The 22,471-nt window shown below is 35.6% G+C and overlaps 1 protein-coding gene across 4 annotated transcripts in view; it reads right to left on the reverse strand.

Annotated features, from left to right (window-relative positions):
* The window catches only part of LOC138693158 (lachesin-like), a 1,789,721-nt gene that overhangs the window by 701,173 nt on the left and 1,066,077 nt on the right, over positions 1-22,471 (reverse strand). For all 4 annotated transcript variants that reach the window (XM_069816848.1, XM_069816850.1, XM_069816849.1 and 1 more), the window contains one exon: positions 1,909-2,015. In XM_069816848.1, coding sequence (XP_069672949.1) covers positions 1,909-2,015 — 107 coding nt within the window. The remainder of the gene's footprint in view (positions 1-1,908; positions 2,016-22,471) is intronic.

The raw sequence follows: 22,471 nt of genomic DNA on the forward strand, positions 1-22,471 counted from the left end.
TATTTACGTAGATGTCTTTTGTGCAATTACGTGTGAGTTTGAGGCAACTTTAGGACTTGTCTTAGTCAAATTTTCTCCCTTTATATTACCAAGGGTTTATTATTACACTATTTCTTAGTGCTTAATATAATTTTAATTTTATATCGATAACAATATTAATATTTAAAAATAATAAGAATAAATACACATTTCAGCCTTGTTTAGATTTGTGTAAATTAATAAAATATCATTAAAATTGGGTCTAATATTCAAGCCTTTAAAAATGCATATCCTTTGTTACGAAGAACAATTTGATATGTTATTTTTAAATATATCCGCTCTTTCTTTTTACTTAAATTTAAAATTATGAATTGCCTTCAACGGGATAGAGCGATAAATAGGTATGGATTTAATTTCTCATTTTTATTCAACAACAAAATCCCTTTCCAAAAAATGCGAAGTTTTTATATACATTTTTGTTTTTATTCTTTATAAAATTCCAATATTTTTATATCTACGACACCTCAAAATAATGTATTCTAAGTTTCGTATTTTATGTAAATTCAAGTAACGCTCAATGAAAATATAGGATGTTAAAAAAAGGATCCAATATTTTAGGAGGTGATAGTATGGATCAAAACAAGAAAAAAAATGTAATAAACATGAGTCCTACAACACATACTTTCTGAGATCTGAACACTTGTTCATAGGAAATACTCAATGTGAGTCCATTCATGGCAATGCATTTCTCTGTCCTACAATACAGTAGAGTACCTGATAATCATGCTGTAGTTGACACTCCTGGCATGGAATAGTGATACATCACGAAGAATAATGAAAAGAAAAAATTGGTTGAGGATATGACAGAGATTCAGCAGAGATGGTGTTGTGAATTTTCGTAATCAGCATGTGTGAGCTGATGAAAATTCTCATGCAGTTGAAGAAACAAGGCATCAGCACCGATTCTCAATCAACGTATGGGCAGGCGTTTTTAGTGAAAGATTAATAGGGACATACGTGCTTCCACAGAGATTAACTGGGGCTCGTTATCAGGACTTTCTTATTAACGTGTTGCCTACCTTGCTGGAGTATGTGCCATGTCAGCAAAGACTACATATGTGGTTCATGCATGATGGCACACCAGCACATTTTTTCCCCAATGAGCGTGAACATCTCATGCTGATATTTCAGGACCGCTGGATTGATTGGAGAGGCCGTACACCTTGGATTACTAGTTCCTCAAACCTAAATTCCCTAGACTTTTGGTTATCAAGAACAACCAGGTCAATTTTAAAGAGTGCGTGATTCCTTACGCCGAAGGGCAGAGGAATGCACTGCCTTGAATGGACGTCACATTGAGCACCTTCTATGAACATGTGTTCAGATCTCAGAAAGTATGTGTTGTAGGATCCATGATTATTACACATTATTTTCTTGTTTTGATGCATACTAGCACCCGTAAAATATTGGATACTTTTTTAACACTCCGTATAGGCTATAGCTTATAAAATCCTAAACATTTTGAAACTATTTACAATATGACAAGTGAATGAATTTCGAAATGTTAATATAATGTTCTCATTGTTAATAAATTAATCTTTATGTTTGTATAAGTAGCTCGAATATTGAAACTAAGAATATTGTCACTAATCTAAAGTATGTATCTGCTATCTACTTATGTATTCTGACATCAATTTTTAACACATCGCAATCACGTGCTCATCACAAAACAATACCGTGTGCATAAAATGGATGGCGAACAATGTATGCAATACAAATCCAATGAAAAAGTGTTGCACTCTGGATGGAGGTGTGAAACAGACAGAGAGAGACACAGAGATAGAGAGAGCCAGGGAGAGTGAGTGAGAGTGAGAGAGAGATAAGGCACACAGCAGCACGTACCCTGGCTGGGGCGAGGTCGGCACTCACCCTGTATCCGCCCAGGTTGTTGACGACGCACGTAAACATAGCGTCCCGGCCCTGAGCGATCGTGACGTTCTCCAGCGGATACAGGAAGTCGGGCTCGAACCCGAGTGCTGCGAGAAAAACCAATCACAATATTCATGTTCCGTGACACTTCATCTACCTGTAAATAAAATTGCCTTCCAAGGCATGACAAGTTCATTTATAACCCCCAAAATTTCAAGGATACAAATACTGTATAGTAGTGGCAAAAAAAAAAAAACCGGACCGACCCTTGTACTGTCCATTACTCAGAAGAAGACGGGCGGAAAGAATGTGACCTTCTTGACTATCGCTGTAGATTATTATAAACATCGCTCAGATAAGCATCCCAGTAGCCAGGTTATTAGGCCTACTCGTACAGGAAACATGAGTAACAATGCGTATGGAAATTAAAGCTAAATTGAACAGAAGGAGACCTAATGTTTCCGTTTACTGCAGTACAAATATTCCACGTGTTGTACGTTATATGTTTACATCCCTTCCTCCTCAGTCCCCTCTCGTCTTCTCCTGAGTCACCGACAGTAGCTGATTTCAGACCCTTGTTCACTCTAGAGCACTATAGACTGGTAACTAAGACTTTCGTGGTTCGAATTCTGTCTGGGAAGGAAACTTTCTTTTGTTCCTTATTCAAATTTATTCCCATACTTTTCGATTGCAGCGATATTGTATTACTTAATTAACTTATTATTCCCAGAACATGAATTTTGCCAGCAATCGAAAAGTATTGGAAATAAACTGAAAAAGGAACAAAAAAAAAGTTTGAATAATTTCGATACCCGGCCCCGGAACAATTTTTCCCTTAAAATTATTCAAATCTGCTTTACAGGGAGCCTTATCTGAAAGACTAGATTTGCATAAAAAAAAGTTTCCTTCCCAGGCAGGATTCGAACCACGAAAGTCTTAGTTACCAGTCTATCGTGCTCTGGAGTGAACAAGGCTCTGAAATCAGCTACAAGTGTCGGTTCGGTTTTTTTGCCACTACTGTACATTATTTTTCCTAAATTACAGCGAATTCAGCATATTTGTTAGTAGAAACTTCATGTGATTTTAAAAAATATTAACACAAAATTATTTGCTTTCAATATATTTGTAAATGAGGGGAAAAACAATTTCGGATTATTTAAAAGAGGTGCAACTGATCGTTTTCCAATCCTGGAGTATTATACACAAAATCACATCGTTTAGAAGGTTTCATAATTATACAGTGTAAGTAAAGTCATTAATTTTAGAGGTTGTTCTTCGAGCTATTCCGAAAAAAAGTTTAATACAGTTTTGCTCGTTTTCTGCTTCCTTTTCGAGGTAAAAATTGTTTCATAGCGTATTTTGGGAAAACCTTTGATGTAAATCCCAATATGGACAGTCGATTTAAGAGAACAGTGTATTATAATAATAAATAAATGAATGAATGAATGAATTTTAGTTCTGTCCTTTATAAGTGCAGAAATTTGATCCGAACAAATGGAACATTGTAAAATTAATTGCAGAAGAAAAAGTTACATTTATTCGGATCAAATTTCTGCATTTTTAAAGAACACAAAACTAAAATTCTTTCAATTACTACCACAGTACACTGCTCTCTTAAATTGACTGTGCATCTTGGAAATTAAATCAATGGCTTTCTCAAAACACGCAATGCATTACATAATATAAAAGAGTTTTTATGTTTATTTGAAAGACCTCAAAGAATAACCCCTTGAAATTAATGGCATTTCTTACGATCCATCCTGTATACTAGTCTTCAGTTGAACAAAGTTCTACCACAGTCTAGTACATACAGTCACGAAGCTTGAGTTTTGAGGGTACTAGGAATAATAGACTGTGCAGGTATTATTTCGCATTGTCTGTAATGAGGCGATAGTAGCGATCCTAGTGGTTAGCAACGATCTATGGACGCATATTTACTACGTATTGAGCTTCGTGACTGTATGTACTAGACTGTGGTACTACGAAGGAGATTCCGTTTGTTAATTTCGTAAAATGACTAAACAAAGAGATCATTCATGTTAGTTTAGTCAGTTTTATCATCCATAACGAATAGGAAATTCGTTTTTAATTACACACGTTTAACACATGTACTATATGCACTTCTTTATTCTTCTATAGATATCTTTCGTCGATTGTTCGTAGTAGTCCAATTGCATCTCTTGTATTTTTTGCCTCCTGAAGCCATATTACTCTTCTTCCAACTGTTCTTCCAACTCAGAATATAAACACCGATTTAGTATTCGCAGTAGAATTTTCGCCGAGTGCGATATCAGACTGATAATCCTGAACTGCTTACATTTCTTGGCATTATTTTTCTTCGGCACTGGAATCAACACTGTCTTCGTAAAATCTTCTGTCCATTCGGCTTTCCCATATATTTCGTTGCATAATGATAGAATTACTTCCATCTTGTCTTCACCCAAACATTTCACTAACTCAATGGGGATTACATCAACTCCTGTTGCTTTTCCATTCTTCATTTCCCTTAGCGCTAGTTCAACTTCTTCCCTTAAAATATAAAATCTTTTTTCGTCTTCCGATACGGTTGCTTCATCTTCTATGGCTAACTTATCTGGACGATTCCCTGTCTCATGTAATTCTTCTATATATTTTGTCCATGTGTTCAGTATTCCTTGCTTGTCTGTTATTTGATTTCCTATTTCGTCTTCTATTAACCATATGGATTTTCTGTTCTTTTTTATGAAGTTCAAACATCTAACTTCGCAGTACATCAAATCATATATATTCGTTTCCCCTCTAGATCCACTACTTCTTTACATTTCTCTTTCATCCAGTTTTCCTTGACCTTATCAGTTTCTTCTTAGTTCGTGGTTTAGTTTTCTGTAGTTTCTTCTACCTTCTGTGTTGATGTTTTTCCATTTTCTTCCTTCGTCCATCTTCTCCAATATTTTCCCTGGGACCCAAGGTATCTTCATTCTCACTCCTTCTCTGTAACCTATTGTTTCTTCTGCTTTTCCTATATACAACTTTATAGATGAGTTCAGTAATTATTACTATTCTCAGTTATAGATTCTAATGTATCGGCTTTCTCTTGAAAATTTGCTTAAAATTTCTTTCTTTCCTCCTTGTTCTTCAGTCTTACCATGTATAATTTCGTCACTTGTGTTCCTCTTATCTTCTTCAGACGAATATCTACTTCGCCTATCAGCAGGGCATGATCTGAGTCAGGTGAGATTGTTGTACCTTTAAACACTTTCCATATTTTATCTTTTTAATTTTTGGAAATGAAATTTTTAAATGGAAAAATGCTTGAAATAATTATTAAAGATTTCTTTACATCTTCTTGTATTTATTTTAGTATTTTACAGATCTATTAAAGATGGAAAAAATAAAATGAAGGAATATGTAATGTTTTCAAAGGTATAACAGGTTCATGTACCTTGGAACATACCCTCCTGTACGTTGGAACACATGGAACATAGGTGAGAATATAGCTGTAAAAACTGACAATTATATTTAAAATGTATCTGCCATCATAAACCAGAGCAGGCTTCCCTGATTAAGATTTTATTTCCTGGAGGAGCAATAACTGCTTCAACAGCTTTCTTCAAGGGATCCGGATCAATTGGGGGCCTCTTAACTCCAGACTTACTTCGTGACATGATCTTAAAATAAAATAAAAACAAAAATCGATAGTATCGTGTACTTTGGAACATTTTCCATGGTACAAGATGTTTTATGTTCAAAGGCACAAGAGGGTGCACTTTTAAACAAATATGGCTCCCAAAACTAGAGATTCGAATAAATCATGAAAATTAAAATATCTTATTACTCACCAGATGAAAGGGAATACACTGTACTTGAAAGATATTAACAAATACAATCTGATTTTGCGTTAGAAAACATATATCAATGAACGAAATGTTTACTTTTGGTACTAAAAATTTTTTTTCCCCCCCACGGAACTCACACTTTGCAGTAAATCAAACGAAGTGCGACCAGAGCTACTTAGCGACTTTCTCTGCAATCTGCTTCATTTTGAGTCCTCTAGTTAGCAGCAATAATTAAAAAAAATGTTCAAATGTACACTATGCGAAAGGTACAACAGTCTCCCCTAATACCCGCTCCTGGTAAAGACGAAAATTAGGTATATTGAAACAAATTAAATGTTATGTTAATGCTGTTATATACGAAAACATACTCAACCATCATTTCCTAACACGACCGAAATTAATTCAGTTTAAACTTCGCTATATATATCCACATATAATGGCTACCTATGAAGCTGAATTGAACACTGTGTACCGTATTTTATTGTAATTAAATTTTATTCGAAGCAGTCGGAATATCAATTTAGGGAAAAGATTACAAACAACGGCACATTAACTATGGATTAGTATACAAATTATACCCTTGTTAAAATTCTGACTGTTCAATTTGAGAGTGTAATGGCATAAATGACTACAAAGAGAATTACATAGCGTGGTGTGGGCGCTCTTTGCATTAAATTGTAGCCAATGGGCAAATATATTCCCGTTGGGCTTTGTATAACTGATATGAAATTTAAACGCGATGGACATTCAATTATAAATACGCACAATTGTAACTACTCTTGCATGAGTAAAAATAGCAGTCATTTAATAAAGACATGCCGTCCTGCACTCCGATACAGCCATGATACCTATCCTAACATGAAGCTATGTGGCATAGCATGCCAAGCGGAAGAAACAAACTGGCGAAGAATCCCTGCGGGATCACAACAGTGTATCAGTGGCGGACTGGTTTCCTGCTTGTTACGAGTAACCAACTACTTGGTTTATAATTATTATTAAGAATTAAAATGTTCAAACCATTTTGTATTTGGTCTTCATTTAATTCCTCGCAAGAACTGAAATATTAATACTGTAATAATAATAATAATAATAATAATAATAATAATAATAATAATAATAATAGCAATAATAACACCGGTAATAATATCAATATTAATAATAAAACTAGTCTTGCAAAGACGAATTAGAATCATTTGCAAGAAAGTATGAATAACTAAAAGTAGTTATTATTATAACAAAACCTGATTATATCGGAATAAAACTTGGCCTGAAAATAACTGCTAAAATATAAGTCATAGCAGGCAACTACAAAATAGTTAGAAACGGAGCTATATTCTACTAATAATCAGTGGCGAAGCAAAGGTGTAAATACTGATTAGGTGAAAAAATCTGTCACCTGATATTTTTTATACAGCAGATGTTTCTCGGCTTTTCTATTTTATTGGGTTATTTTACGACGCTATATCAACATCTCAGGTTATTTTGCGTCTGAATGAAATGAATGTGATAATGCCGGTGAAATGAGTCCGGGGTCCAGCATCGAAAGTTACCCAGCATTTTCTCGGCTTTTCTATTAAAATATTTTTTGTGACACAGACACACAAGAACATGAAGACCACTCATTTTCACTCCCAAACAGGATACAGACGTAAATGACAGTATGGAATGAAGATAAATGCTAACAAGACAAAGACCATGGTCATAGGAAGAAAAGTAAAGAAGGTGAATTTGCGAATTCGAAATGAGACAGTAGAGCAAGTGGATAGCTTCAAATATTTGGGGTGTACTATAAGCAGTAATATGAGCTGCTGCCGAGAAGTCAAAAGGAGTTTAGCAATGGCCAAGGAAGTTTTTAATAGAAAAAGGAGCATCTTCTGCGGACCTCTGGAGAAAGAACTAAGGAAGAGACGAGTAAAGTGCTTTGTGTGAAGTGTAGCATTGTATGTGGCAGAACATGGACATTACGACGAAGTGAAGAGAAGCGATTGGAAGGATTTGAAATTTGAATATGGAGAAGGATGGAGCGTGTGAAATGGACAGACAGGTTAAGAAACGAAGCTGTGTTAGAAAGAATGAAGAAAGAAAGGATGATACTGAAACTAATCAGAAAGAGGAAAAGGAATTGACTGGGTCACTGGTTGAGAAGAAACTGCCTTCTGAAGGATACATTGAAAGGAATGTTTTTTTTTTTATTTTATTGGGTTATTTTACGACGCTGTATCAACATCTAGGTTATTTAACGTCTGAATGAAATGAAGTTGATAATGCCGGTGAAATGAGTCCGGGGTCCAGCACCGAAAATTACCCAGCATTTGCTCGTATTGGGTTGAGGGAAAACCCCGGAAAAAACCTCAACCAGGTAACTTGCCCCCGGGATTCGAACCCGGATCACCTGGTTTCGCGGCTAGACGCGCTGACCGTTACTGACCGTGGACGAAAGGAATGGTGAACGGGAGAGGAGTTCGGAGCAGAAGATATGAGATGATAGAAGACATTAAGATATATGGGTCATATGAAGAGACAAAGAGGAAGGTAGAAAATAGGAAAGACTGGAGAATGCTGGGTTTGCAGTGAAAGACCTGCCCTTGGACAGAACATGAATGAATGAAGGAAGGAATAGCATTAGAAAGATATATTTTTAAGTATCTTTCATTATGTACAAAAGAATTATCATAAAATTTATTCGTGGGCTTGAGTTTCCTCCATTCCTTCAGAATCCGTATAGTTACAATTACTCACATCTCACAAATTCCGCTGCAAAAGTATGCGCACGAGAACCTTTACCCTTTATTCAGCAGCTACATTGTTTACGCATGCTACAGTAGTGACTGGTGAACGGATAATAAAGTTGAAACCACCGTAAGGCACCTCATTGGTTCCCTGCATTACAAGTCTACACATTAGCATTCCTACTGTTATAGCAAACGCATTTTTTTTCATTCATTAATGCATATTTATTGGCATATATTGTACCTCTTAAAGGAATATTTCAATGTATATTTAGTAGACATTTAGGTTATGAACTTCCTGGCCTTAATAATCACAAACCTCCCAAATCTTGCATAGTACAGGGACATCATTTTATTTTTACTTCAATTTTTATTGTATCTGACTTTTTTAATGTACTTCACTCCCACCCCTTCTACTAATGAAGTTCAACCGTCCTCCACACAGATCCAAGACCGCATATACAGCCATAGTAGCCTTACAGTCATAGTAAACAATACGTTTACTAGTGACGAAAGAGCCTTCAATATTGAATCATTTTCGCACAGGCACTGTCGTCCATTTGCCTACGTCCTATCCCGGTTTCTCCCACCAGCTTTTATTCGCCAGCTAGTGGCTGAGCTGTCTTAGCTCTTTTCTGAGAACATTAATTTCTGTTAGGAATTGGACGTCTACGTAATATTATACAACTGTTTAAAAAAACTTAAATAAAAGGGCCTCGTTAGGTAATTAACTGTCACGTGATTTCCTCCCTTTCTACGACCCTACGACATAACCAATTGGACGGACAGTAGATAGTATGTCTGAGTAATTTTATCTTTTCGGATCGGGCAGAAGTGAAGATTGAATTTACAGTACGTAAGGTACTCTTTTATAGAGTAGGTACAGAATTATTTCGACATGAGTTACTAGTACGAAGAACGAAACTGATAATTGGGATTAGGTACAATAGTCTATAGTGCGATCATATGCACACTATTTTCAAAAATATGTTTAAATATCCATATTATGATTATTTTTCAATTTAACTTCATTCTCTACAGTGTACGCTAATGTGCTGTAGACAGTATAATATACACTGCATAATGAATACGTCCACATGGACAGCTCAGTTCGTGAGTAAAAACACTTATTGTTAATAGTGTACTGTATTTCGATTAAACAAAAACATAATGAAAATTATCAAACTCAAAATCGCGATATTTCCTAGTTTACGTAAATGGTTGAACTACTTTTCTACCCTCCTATACCTAGTAAAGTGATTTGTTTGTATTTTACGCCAGTATCATCGAACTCCAGTCGTGGAAGGAGGTAGCAAACGGCGTTGATCCAGAGGTATAGGCAAGTTAATATTAAAAATGTTAGTTAAAAATAAAATGCTGTCCCTGTACTTCAGTAAGCATAGAAACCAATCCGATAGAAATCGAGGTTAACTGTGACCAAATTAAAACATGTTTAGTTACTTGCCTCTCTTGGCCGTATCAACATTCCGACACTGATACAAGAAAGCATCACCTATGACTTGCCCGCCATAACAAAAAGTCAATTTCTGGGGAAGTTTACCTGTCTGTGCCTCGCAGTGCCGGGCAACTGGCAACGAGAAAACTTCCGGGAAGCCTTGTTATAGCCTGTATCTGTGCGAGTCCACCAACTAGATCCCTTTTCTTCGTCCTCATCAATAACTTCGACCCCACACTCATGTCATCTCTCGGTGACACATCTCACACCTCAAAAACTCTCCCCCTTCGTCATTTCCGACTCCCCTGCTGATGCTGGTCACAGTTCGATTGATAAGAGGAGAACAGCCCCTGTCGTCACACACTGAATGGGAGTTTTCTATCATTGATTTCAGAAAGTCTCTTTACATTCTGAGGCAGCTACGACCTCAGCTGACAGTACTGCTCGGAAAGGACCGCAATCAATTCTCTGCAGTTCCGAGAAATTATAAACAATTCAAAAGGATCAACATGGCAAATGAATTAATAAATAAACAGTTAAGAATTTATAGATAACGAATTAATAAACTGGAAAAGTCAGTGACCAACTCAGGTTTTATTTTGTGTTCACTGTATTTTCTCTCTCTTTTCTGAGAGAATTTTTCACCAACTCCGCCTAGTATAGTAATTAATGAATGTTAATGATCACCAGGGAACGGATTTATATGGACTAAAAATATATGAAATATGTAAATATATATGTAGTTATTTTTACCAAAATATGGAATTAAATATGGATTTTTACCAAAATATGGAATTAAATATGGACTTAAAATTATAAAAAAAATGACTATGTACGTTAAATATTGGTACATTTTAATCAAACTAAACAAAAAATATAATGGACGTACCTTATCTTCCAATGTAGTTTCAACAAAACAATTTTTATTGTCTGTTACCATAACAATAGGTTACAAACATTTCTTTCAAGTGCTGAAAAGTGAATCTTCTTCTATTGTCTCTGAGGATAGATTTATACTGACTAAAAGAGCGTTCGACGTCACAAGAAGTAACTGGTACATAATTCAATTTCACAATGTCTGCTGGGGATAAGTCCAAGTTAATCTTCACTGTTGATTCACCGCTCATCACAGCAACAACCTTTTGTAGTTCTTCATATCCAGGGTTTTTTGAAAGTACAGTGTCCAACTTAGCTCTTACTGCATCTGCAACTTTACCTCTACCACGATTCAGTTGTTCCACAGTACTATTTATAATTTCAAAACTTTCAGATAGTGAAAGGTGCCTATTTTGGAGACTTTTGAGCGTTTTTATGATGCATGAAAATGTATGCTGAATGTGAGCTAAGTCATTCTTCACACTTATGTCACAGGTAACTGTTTTCGCAGTATCAATTGAGACTGCATCTTCAGAGTCCAATGCAAGGAGAACATTGTTAATAGAGTCTATATGTTCGGCATAATATTCAACTGCTTCTAGCCATGTACCCCATCTAGTTAAAATTGGCTTTGGTGGCAATGGAATTTCAGGGTACATTTCTTTCAACACGTTAACTCTACTGGGAGCTTTGAGAAATACTTTTTTCACTGATGAAATCAACAAATCTACTTTAGGGAAATTGTCTCTGACCACTTCTGCCACACGATGAAATGCATGCGCCACACAAGTAAAATGAGTCAATTTAGGATATACAACAGATAATGCTTGTCCAGCTTTGACCATATAAGGGGCAGCATCGCTAATAAAGAATAACACATTATCGTACATAATACCCTTTGGCCACAGGATACCCATAGCTTCGTTGAACAGTTTAACTATAGTTTTGTTATTGCACTTTTCTAGAACATCACAATGTAAAAGAATTCGTTCAGAATATTGTTCACTTAACAAACCGATAACTACATTACCAACAAGTCTACCTTCTTTGTCGGGAGTCTCATCAATGGAAACCCAAATTGAACTATCTTTAATTTCATCTCTTATCTTCTGTATTGTCTCATCGTAGATGGATGGAGCATACGTCTTCCTAAGTGTTGACTCATCCGGGATTGTATGTTGAGTATATTTTTCAAGGAATTCCCTGAAGACCTTATTCTTTAGTTTGTAGAGAGGAATATCAGCAGAGATGAGAGAACGGCACAGGTCGATGTTAAACTCAGATCTTACATTCGATGTTGTTGGTTGTGTTAAAAACAATTGTCTCTGCTTGGAATTTAGTTGTTTGTTGGCCTGATGTTTACTAGTTGTAATGTGTTGTTGCACCAGGAACTTTTGTGTAGATGGTACTGCACACTGACACAAATTACAAAATAATATTTTATTGTCAGTTGATAAACCATCTTCTTTAAATTCTGAAATGTAACTTGTTAGTTTTGATTTTAAATTGACTGAATGACGTACTTTTGGCATATTTACCGTCTTTATAGTATGATTTACAAAACTGAACCTATGTGTACTCTGACTGGCATTTAACTGTTGAGCTGCACAACTGAAGTCTGTTAAAAATTTTAAATTAAATTAATACAGTTTTGTAACTTACTTTCCCATTGTTGATAGGACTGCTAATTTTCAAATAACTCTGATGTTAAAGGGATTACTGAACATGTGTTTAAATCTCTATTGTTGAAATGTATTTTTAAAAGTTAATGGAATTTTGTTTTGTTTTATTGTTAAACCTAATATAATATGGACTGTTTTATATGAAATATGGAAAATATATGGAAATTAACGAAAATATGTACTAAACTCTAAAATATGGAAAAATATGGAAAATAAAAGTAGGATTTTTCAACCCTACACATTGTGAAACATAAAGATAATGCAAAATATAAATTATATTAGCTTTATAAGTAAATATGTATTTACATATAAATCCTTTCCCTGATGATCACGTTGCCTACAAATACCACGATCTTTAACAATCCATAAATAGCTCCTCCATAATATGTAAATATGCCCATTGCTGAAGCCTAGATATCTGATGTCAACCTACTCCTCTTTTGATGTAGAATTAGGTACGTCTTTCTTCTCACTAGGTATGAGGAGGATTTACTTGAGAATGATTAATAATCACATAAAGTTCAATCCCCCTCCATTGTTCTCATAGTAGTTTCCTTCCTTTCATTATATTTTTCCTGCAATCCTCGTATTTCCCTTGTTCTTCCTGTATTTCTCTACTTTACTTTCGTTCCTATTTTTCTCCTTATATTTACATTATTCTCTTTGCTTTCTCCCTACTCTCCTTCCATTCACCTTGTCCTCCTTCTATTCCCCTTGTCCCCTTTGTATGTTTTTTGTATTACTATTATTCCTGTATTCGCATTGTTCTCCTTTTATTTATCTAGTAAATCTTCTATTCCCCTTGTTCTTCTTACCTATCCCGTGTTCTTCTTCCATTCTCTATGTTCTCCCTGTATTTCCTTTGTTCTGCTTCTATTGCTATTGTTCTTCTTTTATTCCCTTATTCTCCTTGTCTTCTTATTATTTTCTTTGCATTCATTTTTTCGCCTTGTATTCACCTTGTTTTCCTTATATTCCCCTGTTTTCTTCGTATTCCCATCGTTCTCCTTATATTTCCCTTTTTCCTTGTATTTCCCATATTTCCCCTACATTTCCCCTGTTCCTCTTACCTTCCCATTGGTATCCATTCATTACAATTTTTGTATTTGTATTCCTCTCGTTCTCTTTGAATTCCTGTTGTTTTCTTTCGGTTCATGTTGTGCTCCTTGTATTTCCCTTGTTTTTCATGCATTTCCCTTGTTCTCTTTGCATTCCTCCTTTTCTCCTTCTCTTCCTCTTCTACTTTTCTTCTTGCTTTCACCTTATAACCTCCCCTTCTTCTCATTTCCCCCTCTTCTCCTTATCTTTCCCTTTTCTCCTTCTCCTCCCCTTGTTCGCCTTGTCTCTTCCCCTTCTTGGTCTTCTCCACCCCTTTTTTCCTTCTCCTCCCCCTTTTCGCTTCTCTTACCCATTCTTCCTTCTCCTTCCTTTCTTCTCAGTGTCCTTTTTTCTGCTTTTATTCCCCTTTTCTTCCTTGCATTCCCCTTTTCCTACTTGCATTCCCCGCGTTCTCCGAGAATTCTCCTTTTCCTCTTGTATTCCTCTTGTTCCTCACTATATTCTCATTGTACTGCATTCTCCGTGTTTCCCTTAGCTATTTCTGACTGGCGTCGGATTCTTCGCGTTGTTCAACAAATTATATTTATAGATACGCAGCATAATAAAGATATACATCTGTCGACAAGTGATCGCACCTCCGCTTATTCTCTTTTTGTGAAAATTATAGACAGGATAATGCATACAATGAAAACTGCTTTGGACCAAATATTTTGGGGAAAAAACGCTTTTCGTAGGTTAATATGGCTTATAATAATTAACATAAATTTGATATGTATAGAAAACAAAGTAAAAGTACTATATACGTTTTCAGAATCATGAAAAGTAAGGATATTCTAAACGTCGATTTCTTTTCCTTCACAATTTTACTTTGGAAACATGTAAACATGTTGTTGTTAATTTTGCAAAGAAATTCGTATATAATCCTTACCAGTATGATATAATATAATTTAACCGCGCCAAAATTATACAGCATGGAAGGAGTGTCCTACTAAGTATTTTCATATAGCAAACGTCCTCTAAGATCTGTGAAGAAAGTTTATTGAAATATTGGCTTAAAACTGTGAGGGTGATTATGTATGATATTTTAAAATGTTAACATTGCTTTCATTTATCACTTTTGAAACTTAAAAGGAGCGTTAAAGATGTCGGCCACTAACCTTGATGCAATCATTGCAACGACGTAAGAGATTCTATCTCCTCCTTTTATTATTATATGCAGGTGTGTTTTTTTATTATTATATGCAGGCGATTATGATTTTAGCAACTAATTTCATTACTGCGTTGACTTGAATTGTACACAATTTATTTTTAGTATTTTCAGAGGAAGTAGTCGGCAGGGTTCAGATCAGGTGACCTCGCAGGCCATGAGATATGACCTCCTCTTTCAATCCAGTGACCGGAAAATATGGCATCCAAGTGGTCATGAATATCCACACGAAGTGAGGTGGAGTCCTATTGTATTGTAATAACATTTTTTCCTTAGACTTAATTAAGGGTACTTCCGCTAATAACTCAGGTAAAATCCTTTGCACGAATCTCAAATAAGTGTGATCAGTCAGACAATAGAAGATATGGCCCAAGTAGATGATTTTGGACGATGTCTATTCAGATATAGACATCGAAACATATAAAGGCTTTCTAACATTCAGTCTCCCCTTTCACAAGTCTAAGCTCCATATCTCTTTAATCTCGAGTCACAGATCCTAAGGTTCCTTTATCAAAATACATTAGAACACACATTTAATGTATATTATTTGCCGGATTAGTTTCATTCACAGATAGTTATTGTTATGCTCTTATAATAATTCAACAATATATTTGATGTTACTAGAATGAAATAAACTAACACACGTCATATCAACATAAAGGAAGCTCGCTTTTGGCATATATTATGTTAAAAGAAAATAATGGAGGTGAATCAGTGTTCAATATTGTTGTGATTAAGATATGTGAGGATATGTAAAATCTATAAACCTTATATTGTATTCTTATATTGCGCTTCACATACTTTGAAGCATATCTCTCACATATGTTGCGACATTATATTCTGGGCTTAGAATTGTTCTTATACAATATTAAGTGAAATATATGCAGAACTCCCTGCAGTACAGATATGAAAGATCTCCAATATCGCCATACTATACGTACGTACATTTAGCATTTATTCTCCTTGAGGACATAGAAATATTACCTATAGGCCTATTTTTATTTGTCTTAAGATAAATGAAATTTTTACAAACAAAGAGGACGTCTAAATGTGGCTTTATTCGCTACAAGTCTCTTTGAGAAAAGAAAAAAAAATCTTCGGCAATGGTTTTCTCTGAGCAACCATTCAATATCTCAAGTGGGCTTCTACTAGTACAAAAATATGAGAGAGACATTTGCGATCTCATAAGTTACGTAAGTGGGTTTAAACACTCGTAACAGATAGACCTGAAACTGGCCGAACAAAGACAGATGAACGCAATAACGTTCCAGAGAAGCATGCACTAGAAAAACAGAAAGAGAAATAATCCGCATATTTTATATATGTAGAAACGAGCTACCAAGAATTTTCCTTGGAATGCTGACCAGTAGTGACTGATATTACGATCACATAGGGAAAGAAAACAGTGGTCGCTTGGTCGCTGGATATCTTTTACTATAGTCCCGTCGCTCTAATTTCAGGCAGCCAATCGCGTTGCAGGTCTTGTGTTTACATTTAAACGTGTGCGTCTTGTGATTCGCTTATGAAGACGTTATTCATTTCTTAAGACTCGATAAATACTTAATACAATCGCCCGTCATTTTGGCTCTTTCGTTGGCGTTCGCAGAAAGCACACGAAGACGTTATTTGCCGCTCAATTATTTGCTGAATTACGGTGCTTTTAATTTATTATCATAGGAGCTACGACATGATCATGTTTAACGGTGTGGCAAATAGATTCCTCGTATGGTAGCTCGGCAACGAAAGAACAAAAATGGCGAACGATACTACCTACGTAGACTTTATAGAGCCTTCACTTCCTAAGACGCAAGCAAAGAGGAGGAGTCACGCCGGAAATAACAACGTCGCGATTATACTGTACATCATAAATGAAATGAAAATGCATTAAAATTACTCCTGTAGCTCAGGGGTAACTACTGGGACTCGTGTTCGGTTTCGATGTTATTAGAAGAATTACAATCGTTATTAACACCAGTGGTCGTCAGCACTCGCTGAAATGGGTAAAGGGTATTCTGTGCAACATCATATGCCCCGTCGTGCAGCAGGCAGAGAAGGAGAGAGCATACCTGCCAGCAGCTAAGAGAGGGTGCTTTGTGCTGATGACCACTGGTTAACACGGAAAAGGAGACGGAGTTAGTAAATACGCACTTTAGGTTAAAAATTACTAGACAATAGAATATGTGACCGTGCCCAGGAAACCACACATTAACTCGCAAGTCGTAATTTTCCTTGAGACAGAGAAAGAGAGAGACAGACAGAGAGAAGAAGAAGAAGAAGAAGAAGAAGAAGAAGAAGAAGTTATTCGGGTCGAAAATCGATTTTGAGTTTTTAACGCCATCTATTAGACGAATTATCGAACTACATGTAAACTTATTTCCCAAATGATTGCAGCTCTAGAAATATGTGAACATGATTCCTTAACCATCTTTAATGTAACCCAACACGGATCAGAAGCCATTTTCCAGTAATTCACTATTTCTAAGAATTACATGTCAATTACTTATAAATCATACATTTTTTTTTTCATATAGGGAGCCGATTATTATAACAAATACTCAGAATATCATGCTAAATAACAATCCGTCATAAATAGAAAATTGAATTTTCCGACTAAAGCCTTGGTTTTTCTGAACCGACGCATGCGACATGCGAGGCCCGCCTAGCACAAACCCGGACTACACGAGAGATATTGAGTGGTTTCTATAACTGCGAAGTGCGCAGATCTCGCATCTCACAGTTATAGAAACCACTCACTATCTCTCGTGTAGTCTCGATTTGTGTTAGGCGGGCCTCGCATCTCGCACGTCGCATGCGTCGGTTCAGAAAAACCAAGGCTTTACGGGTCTTCAATATATTTTCAATGTCAAAAGAAACAATACATAAACTCAATAAGGAGAATTTAAGAGAAAAGACGTACGTTCGTCTTACCTTTATAATTTTTACTTTCAAAGATTCTTCACAAACAATTCCCTCACAAGTGAGACGAAGCTTAACTAAAGTTTTCGCCATATTAAGCCTTGCTTTATCTGAACTGACGCATGCGAGGTGTGAGTCCTGCCTCGCAAAAATCCGGACTACATGAGAGATAGTGAGTGGTTTCTATGGTTGCGAGGTGCGAGGTCTGCGCAGCTATAGAAACCATTCTCTCTCGTGTAGTCCGGATTTTTGCGAGGCAGGACTCACACCTCGCACGCGTCAGTTCAGGAAAAAACAACGCTTTATCAGCCTCCTGTTACATTTTCTAGCGATTTCACTATGTAGTGTTTACACATCATTTAGTATTAAAATATTATTTCGGAAAAGTAAGTCTCGAACCTTAATGTTGACAAGGGAATTTTCTACTCAGTTATGGACAAAGAATAAGGTTGTGCCGTTCGTTTACATGAATTACGGACCATTCTGTGCAGACCTATATGCAATGTAGAAGTGTTATAACTTTGCTGATAGAAGAGGACAATAAAGTATGCCGTATTAAAATAAAAAAAAATCTTATTACTTTTGTAATTAAGTTCATCGTTAGTTAGAAAATTAGCTTCACAATATGTCTAGTTTTGTGCTTGTCCTGTGCTGTCTTAAACACTGCCCTTGCACCATAATAACTTAAATTAGACAAATACCTAAGTTTCGTTTTCAGTGCAGGTCTGCCGCCAGTTCACTTTCTTCATGAAGATGGATCCCAACCTTAGTAGGGGCGGTTGTACACAATTCTGAGGTCCTCAATATATCACAGCCAACAAATCCCAAATATTCTCTTACAATCTATTTGTGCAAAAAATACTTCAAAGAAATGTCAACAAATCATTTGTTGAGCTAAATTATTTCATTACTGGAGTTCCCTGAACAAGACGGAGAATCTTCAAAAGAAATTATATTTGACTTTTTTTTATTTGAAGTTATTTTCCCCCGTTAACCAAAGGTAGCAATTTAATTTTCTGCTATCACATAGGCCTATGAAAGGCATTCCGCCTTTGTGCTGGTATTCTGGTGTTTCTACACATTTTCATCCCCCCTTTTTTACAAGGCATGCTGGAATGTAATGGCTGAAAGAGTGCCTGGAAACAGTTATAGGCTTAAGGCTGTAATTGAATGCTGGAAATGAATGCTGATAGTGTGATACATATAGAAAAAAACATCATTATCGCCATCATTATCATCAACCATATGTGTAAGAATTAAAGCTGAAGGACTTGTTCCGATCTTAATAAAGTATTCAAGATTGTTGAGCCCATCTTTTTATTGAGTATTCCACATTTCTTCTTCCTATTGGCTTGTAATTCAATCTTGTTTTCAATATGCGGTCTTCTGTCATTCCTTCCGGATGATATGTGTAATAATAATAATAACTGTTCCTAAACTGAGTTATTTTATCAGTGAAATTAAATATTTTCAATTCTTGTATTATATCATTTCTCTTTCTGTATAGCCTGCTACATTTCTCAGTAATTTCATTCCTGTTGCTTCTCGTAAGTGATCTTGTTTTTTTCTTTTTACTTCGAGTCCATGACTCTGAAAAATATACAAGCATAGTGACCACCATTACTTTACAGAAAGCTACTTTACCTAATATTTTAGAGTTATTTTAATTATGCCACTAAGGTAGTTACACTTCTTAATTTTGTCCAAAATAACTTATCTCTATTTTCTACATAATTACAAAATGTTGTGAACTACAGAAAATTTACATAAGAACTTTATCTTTTTTTTTTTTTTTTTTTTTTTTGCTGACAAAAGAATAAAACCGACTTCTATCTATACGACAGAAACAAAATGAATTAAATTTCATTCATCTTGATGTTCAATTTAAGACTTGTTAAAATATAAAACTTTATAAAAATTTAAAAATGTAAATGTGTTAAAATTTATTTAAAAAAAAAGTAATACACCTTGTACTGATCCAGAAACAAAATTTGGGCCACCTGAATTTTCCAAGTTCCAGTTATAACATATTGCGCATGCTTAGTAAACTCAGGTGGATCTGTTTCTGTATAACGGACGGCACCGTTCCGACACTCGTTTGTGTCTCTTCGTCTTATTTTTTTTTCTTATGATTCTGACACTGTGAACAGACATGACTGTAGATAACACTCCGAAATTGATTTAGAGCACCAATAAATAGTCCGACATATATCTAGGCGATATCTCGTCTCAAAAGACAAAAGAAAATAAGCGCCAAACTATGGATTTTCAGGTTATGGTTTATTCATATAATAGTATTTCATGATTGTTTTAATGTTAGTACTCTCGAATTACATGGATGGATAGCTGCGTATATTCTGTATTTCGATATTCAAAGGAAATAGGTCATAACGTTGTTTGCAAAGTGGAACATTCATCTCGCCATATCTCAAAATGGAGATTTTGGACTTACTTCCCTCTGGCTTCTGAAGTAAGATATTCTCAGCAACTTGAATTATCTGAAGGTCAATATTAAAGAAGTCACATTACTAAGAAAAAATTATATCATATAGTATGGCGGAAAAGGTGGAAAATTGGAGAATGAATGAATGAATGAATTAATTAATTAATTAATCAAGGTTGTCAAAGCGCCTGCACTAGGTGTTCATACTACAAGCAATCAATACAAATCCAAGAACGTTCACTTTTAGCAAGATAAAGTAAAATCATTGCTCTTAAGGATAAGTTGTGCAGGCGCTTTGACATCCCAGAATGAATGAATGAATGAATGAATGAATGAATGAATGAATGAATGAATGAATGAATGACACTTGATCTTCCAATCTATTTCCCTGGAAACTGCTAGTCTAGATGGACCTTAACTTCTCTGTCGTTACGGAATAGTTCCATATTGCTGGAAATATCCCTGAGGTATCGGAGCAATTGCCTAATTTCTCAGCTGCGATAGCACGTCTAATCCAACGACGTGGTAGCTGGTCAATTCAGAAATAATATACGAAACAATCTTTGTACAATTCTTAGATACTGAATTTGTTTTCACATGCTGCGGAAAGAAAAACAATTTATGTTGTGGAGTTTGTTTTTTCAACAATGCTTTCCATTGCGACAGAATAATACCATTTCTGAAATCAAACTTAAACTTTGACATTTTAACTAAAAAATAATGTGTGCCGTGTTAATTTGTTACTTATTTGATAATTGAATGGTTCAGAGTCATAGTGGGCCAAGCGCCATTTATTAAAAACGGAGAAAGCAAGGGTTAAAGTTAAGTGAATACATAGTTTAATGAAGATTGACATATCATTTAGTTTTAATGTGTATATTTTAATTTACTTTCTATATGTTTCCATTGAATTATGGTAATAACTTCCTTTTAACCCCTGTTTTCTACGGTTTTGGTAAATGGCGCTTGGCCCACTATGGTTCTGAACCCTTTAATTCTATGGAAGTGTTGCCGTTATTTTAAAACATGGTTTATTATTATTATTATTATTATTATTATTATTATTATTATTATTATTATTATTATTATTATTAGCAATAATGTTAGTATTGTAAAAAGCAGTATTAATTGCTGTACGTTCAGCTTTTTCTATGGATATAATAACAGTAGCAAAGTTAGCCGTCTTAAAGGAGGTCGTAAAAACGAATGTGCCTGGAAGGAACTCTTTGCAAGAAAGTCCTCACTCATACAAATTCTACTTTGTTGCATTTGAATTTGAACTAGGGTTTTCGTCATGGACAATCTGTCTTGACAGAACAATTAACTATACACGTAGATACTTGTGGAATTTAATATTTGAATATGAGTGTCTCTATGCTCGGTAAGAGAAATCACAAATTATGGCACTTATATGAAAAAATATTAACCACCCTGTAAACACATTCTTCGATCTATCGTTATCTTTTCCTTCTTTTTTGTGTAACGTCAGACCGGCAATTCTGAAGTTGTACACTGGCCGCCGCCGAGGTCTTCCGAGACCAATAAGGGTCAATCTTCTTTGTATCCCTCGGGAGTGAAAACGGGGAGGAAGAGAGAGAGAGGGATGAGGGAGGGGGAAGATCCTTCCTAGGGGCTGTCGGATTTCAGAGGACGCAGACGGCCAATTCGAGGAAATTGTTTGAGACGTCAAAGTGTGCCCATCGGAAGCTACAAGCTTAAAGCCAGAGACTCGTGGGTTAGGTAAGTATATGAGATGACATTTCACCCAGCGGTCAAAAATATCTCAACTTCTCTCACGAACGCTATTCCTCATCGGTCCATTTTTGTCAGCGAGCGAAAATGGTACCCAGAGCTCCAATCCATTTTCTATAGCAACCCCCTACAGGGGTAAAGGCGAGGGAACGAGAGAGAGAGAGAGAGAGAGAGAGAGAGAGAGAGAGAGAGAGTGAAGGGGGGGAAGAAAATACCACTCTTGAATTGAAAAAAAAAATAAAAAGAGGCATAGCAAATCTTACTCACGTTCGTAATAAAGTTTGAGAAGATGGGAGTTCCTGAGCAAGTGCGCTAGGGGCGTTGGTGTCGTTTTTCATCCATCAGAATCAACAAGGGAATAGAGTCTAGAATTAAAAATTCTGCTCGTGCAAAAACTTTATTTTCTTCTTTCTTCCCCTCACAGTCGAAAACTTTCCGTTATTTATTCTGATGAAACATATAGGATTTGTATCTATAAAAGAACATACTGCACGATAATTAAAATAACCACAGTACCATGGAAGTATATTTTGTTTAATTGTAGTCTACACGTCATACTGCTATAGATTCTCTTCTACAGGGACATCATTTTATTTTTACTAACATTTCTAATATTAACCTGGCTATA

This window comes from Periplaneta americana, chromosome 17 (genome assembly GCF_040183065.1).
Source record: "Periplaneta americana isolate PAMFEO1 chromosome 17, P.americana_PAMFEO1_priV1, whole genome shotgun sequence".
Lineage (NCBI taxonomy): Eukaryota > Metazoa > Arthropoda > Insecta > Blattodea > Blattidae > Periplaneta > Periplaneta americana.